Source organism: Heloderma suspectum, chromosome 2 (genome assembly GCF_057233095.1).
Source record: "Heloderma suspectum isolate Gila_16-S chromosome 2, 16-S_ref, whole genome shotgun sequence".
Classification (NCBI taxonomy): Eukaryota; Metazoa; Chordata; class Lepidosauria; order Squamata; family Helodermatidae; genus Heloderma; species Heloderma suspectum.
The window spans coordinates 368,020,983-368,026,097 of record NC_139459.1 but is presented as its reverse complement, the minus strand read 5'-3'; the positions used below and the strand labels follow the sequence as shown (position 1 = coordinate 368,026,097).

General features: G+C 45.9%; 1 protein-coding gene across 1 annotated transcript; it reads left to right on the top strand.

Annotated features, from left to right (window-relative positions):
* The first annotated feature begins 2,354 nt into the window (after positions 1-2,354).
* On the top strand, positions 2,355-3,464 carry LOC146355948 (uncharacterized). Its single transcript, XM_084829984.1, has one exon. The coding sequence runs from the start codon at positions 2,355-2,357 to the stop codon at positions 3,462-3,464; it is 1,110 nt and encodes a 369-aa protein (XP_084686110.1).
* The last annotated feature ends 1,651 nt before the right edge of the window (positions 3,465-5,115 follow it).

Sequence of the window (5,115 nt, the reverse complement as noted above, 5' to 3'; positions counted from 1 at the left end):
CCCAAGAGCCTCGGCTCACCCACCAGATGCACCAGTAACACCCACCTCCAACTGAGGCTGGCTGAGCACGACAGCGGAGGGGGAGACGCTCTGCAGCGCATAAGGATGCTGTCCTTCCCGCCTTTCCTCCCTCCCGTTGCAAACTCCCATCCATCAGGATTTGTGTTCACACCTGTTCATCTGAATGGGCCAGATTAATTCCAAGCTCATCACTTTTCCTGCTGTCTTTCTGTAGGAATGTTCCAGTTTGTTTTCTGCCTCAACTATGGGTGCGTGGATTATTCTTATCTCTCTGAATGTACATAGTCCGACTTCATGTTACCGTTACTTACATGTAATTCTCATTGTACTGTGTTGTAACTAAAGACCACCTGGTATTGATACAGACACCAAACATTTTCTGTGTTCACATTCCCTTGGTAACGTTGCCTTGCCCCCTCTCTTTGGATGCCTAAACTGTATTTCTAAAAGCTCAACTGAAGTTTTAAGCTACTGCAATGCTAGAAATTTGGTGACTGAAGGAAAATTTCATGGGGGGGGGGGCAGAATTATAATGGCGGGAGCAATGAGCTCATTTGCCCCCTGGTCACTACACCCTTGCCTGCGCCCACACTTTCCGTCGGTCTTCCATGCCCAAATCCAGAGGGGGAGGGTGGCGTTCCTGGGAGAAGCAAAGATGGTCTTATGAAGCATCTCAGCCTTACTGTAACACTAGAGGAATCCTCCTGTGTGTTGACCGAGGCCTCTTTGTTGCTTCCATCTGGTGTTGGTAGGATGGGGTGAACTGAGAGGGAGCCCTCTTCCAGCAACTCTCACCATCTTTATGCTTTTTGTGAGTGTGGCGCTAGGGTAAGACTGTATTCTAAAACCTGCTAGTTTTAAGACCAGAGGTAAGCCTTTCTCAGGTTGGCTCAAGCTCCACAAAGCCAAAAAACCTGGAATCTAAGACCCATAGCATATGGGACTCGTTCTTTTCACCACCAGACACATCCACAGCTGAGTGCCCTTTCGGCTTTGGCCCAGCCGCTTCACTCTTTCTGGCGCTACTTGGAAATTCCCTCTGCTCTTCCCCAGTAGTATACTGGACATCTTCCAACCTGAGGGGCTCATCTTCCGGCGTCATATCTTTTAGCCTTGTGATATATTTCATGGGGTTTTCTTGGCGAGAATACTGGAGTGGGTTGCCATTTCCTTCTCCAGTGGACCACATTTTGTCAGAACTCTCCGCCATGACCTGTCTGTCTTGGGTGGCCCTGCACGGCATAGCTTATGGCTACACTGAGTTACGCAAGCTTTTTCGCCACAACAAGGCAGTGATCCATGAAGGGGCATAATCCTGCCATCCCCTTAAATAACAATCCACACAGGAACTAATACTGATGAGACATCAATACAATTTTTTTAAATATCACAACAGAATCAAAACTACTGCCAGCATCCGGTCAACAGATCAGCAGGAAACATTAAGAGCTGCAACAAATACAAACAGAACAGACCCAACATAGACTCCCAGCAGCCAGCACCCCAAAATGACATCAGTTTAAAGAGCCCAAGCCCAGCTCTTTCTCTCTTGGTCTCTCTCTCAAACTGCGGTCCCATTTCGCACATAGACACCCAGGATACGTGCTCCTTAGCTGGGTGCAGCGATGGGAAAGAGCTTTTTCTCTCTGCCTGAGAGCAACAGAACTCTGGGGTTTGCCACACCCTGAAAAGCAGATGGCATCCTGCTGATAATGGGCAGGAAATGAAGGAGGGTTCAATAGTGTGGACCCAGGTCAGATATTCCGAAGCCACAAAGGAGTTACAGGAAGATTCCCGGGTGGTGACAAGAACTGTTCTGGGCTGAAAACAATGAGGTTCTGACAACTGCTTGCTAGAGCCATCTCAAATGCAACAGTGGGTGATTTGGGATGGGTGCCCAGTAAAGGAGGTGCTAAGCCTGCCATGGTTTGGGATTGCCTCTTTCCTGAAAGGCCCAGAAATTCCTAGTCGAGCACCTGAGCCGGTCATTTCCATGGTAAGAGCTGCATCCCATCTAAGTCTTTTCCATTCTTACCTTTATCGACATCATTAATTGGGGTTGCTCAGTTCTTTGAGGTTCTATGGCTAACTCAGTCTTCTACCAATTTCATGCCTTTATTGCAAAAGGTGACAGGTGGGAAGGTGAGAATAAGAGAGAACCATGTTGGATGTCACCAAAAAGGGACAAATGTAGAAACAGCAAACAGCAGAGAAGGAAAGCTGAAGTAAATTCCAATAGCAGGAAGAAATCCTTTGCTTCTCAGGGCCATGGCTACCAACATTTCACAATTGAAGAAAGAATACATAAAAAACTGGGAAAATATAGATTCCATATGTGTAGGAAAACTTTCAGTTCCGAATCAAACGTTAAAGCCAATTGCAAAATTCACACATTGAAGAAACCATGTAAAAGCTTAGAATGTGGAAAGAGCTTCATTAAGAGGGAAAGTCTCACTCACCATCAAAGAACTGATACAGGGGAGGAACCCTATTGTTGGGAAAGTGGAAATAGCTTTGTAAGGAAGGAACATCTTACTTTACATCAAAGAACTCATACAGGGGAGAAACCATATCATTGTTTGGATTGTGGAAAGAGCTTCACTCTGAGGATAATTCTCACTTGTCATCAAAGGACTCACACAGGGAAGAAACCATATCATTGTTTGGAGTGTGGAAAGAGTTTAAGTGGGGAAATCTCACTCGGCATCAAACAACTCACACCCTATTGTTGGGAAAGTGGAAATAGCTTTGTAAGGAAGGAACATCTTACTTTACATCAAAGAACTCACACAGGGGAGAAACCTCATCGTTTGGAATGTGGAAAGAGCTTCCTGCAGAAGATCACTCTCACTCAACATCAAAGAACTCACACAGGAGAGAAACCTTATCATTGTTTGGAATGTGGAAAGAGCTTCGATCAGAAGGCTCATCTTATTCAGCATCAGATAACTCACAGAGGGGAGAAAACATATCATTGTTTGGAGTGTGGAAAGAGCTTCAGTATGAGTCAAAATCTGAGTCGACATCAGAGAACTCATTCTGGGGAAAAACCATATCATTGTTTGGAATGTGGAAAGAGCTTCATTGAGAAGGCTCATCTCATTCAGCATCAAAGGACTCACATGGGGGAGAAACTATATCACTGTTTGGAATGTGGAAAGAGCTTCAGTTGGAAGGTCACTCTCCATCGACATCAAAGAACTCACACGGGGGAGAAACCATATCCTTGTTTAAAATGTGGAAAGAGCTTCAGACTAAAGGCAGGTCTTACTCAACATCAGAGAACTCACAAAGGAGAGAAACCTTATAATTGTATGGAGTGTGGAAGGAGCTTCAATATGAGTCAAAGTCTGAGTCGACATCAAAGGACTCACACAGGGGAGAAACCATATAAATTCCTGGAGTGTGAAAAGAGCTTGAGTCAGAAGAAACATCTCATGTGACATCAAACAAATCACACAGGTGAGAAATGGTAAAACTCCAGTTTTTGAAAAGGCGAGACCATAAATTTTTGCCCATCTTAGGCAGAAACATGCATTGTAGTTTGGCGTATTAAAAAAGGGAGCCTTTCATTGGTTTCATGATGTTCTAATTAGCAAGTCAAAAGTTGTTAAGGTTTTCCTGCACCATTAAAGCCCATGGCAGCAACTGCAGTCCAGTGAAGTCAAGCGTGCTCGGTATCGTTCTCAAGCTGCCAGTGAAGCTGGTTTCAGATGGATGTGATGTTGCAGAGGAAATCCAGTGCATTCTGTGTGCAATGCCTATTTCTCTAGTTTTGAGACGTGATTTTATGTTGTCAGAAAGCACATGTTTCTACACGTAAAAGAGGCAATGGAAATTTCTTCTAGTACTGCAGTAGATGATGATTCAGATTCAGATGTTGATTATGCAACAGTGGAAGGATAAATGCTCACCTATAATGCAATGAATTGGAGGCAGCATGGGGCATCTTTTCTGCTTCCAGGCGCTTGATCCCACCTCAATTTGGGCCTGAGAGAATATGGAAAGTTGTGTGTGTATTTGAGGGTGGGGAAGACTAAATAGCAAGCTGAGTTTGTGACACGGCACAACATCTTCGCTGATGACGGGGCATGCCTGTACTTCCAGCCTGTGTGGCTTCAGCCAAGATATATTTATCGATCACAAAACCTGCTAGCTTAAGACCAGAGTTGAGCCTTTCTCAGGCTGGGTCCAGCTCCACAAAGCCAGAAAACTGGAATCTAAGGCCCACAGCTTAACTGACATACCACAGGATCGGTGATGACGTTGTGAAGAGCCACAAATTGTGCTTTCTGACTACTTGCCCTCCATGCACCCACACTTTCCGTTGGTCTTTCATGCCCAAATCCAGATGGGCAGGATGGAGTCCCTGGGACTAGCAAAGATGCCCCATTTTGTATTGCCTCGTGAAATATCTGAGCCTTACTGCAATGCTGAAGGAATCCTCCTGTGTGTTGATCCAGGCCTCTTTGTTGCTTCCATCTGTTGCTGGCAGGAGGGGTTAAAGAATGAGAGGGAGCCCTCTTCTAGCAGCTTGCACAATCCTAATGCTAGTTTTTGTGGCCCTGGAGTAAGACTGCATTGCATGAGTGTGGAAGTTTCTTCTTCTGAACTGCACCATGATGAATGAGAGAAAAACCTTCATTCACCACTACATTGAGATTTCCATCAGCAGCCATGCTGCAAGAGGCTTGGGGTTGCTTTGGAACCTGAGATGCTTGGTTGGGATAGGATGGGTCGGGTTTTTGAATGAAAAATATCCATTTTCTTGAGCCAGGGGGATAGGGGTAGAGGGGCTTGGTTCTTCGCACATGCGCTTTTGGACCCGTGAAAGGAGGGGTCCTGAGTTCCACACCAGAAGTGTTTTCACAGCATGGTCTTGCAGGCAGTTGCGAACACCAAGGGCTCGCTCACGGATGTGTGCATAAGTGTTTCCAGGGGAAGCCATGACACTGCCATCTTCTGGAATTCTGCAGCGGCAGATGAGCTAGACTCAGGCACTTTCCTCAGCAGCCCCCTGCCATGGTGAATGGCGTCCCCTTGCACCCCCTCATCCTGAGCACCCAGGCTGACATGCTGCTACTGTGGCTCATG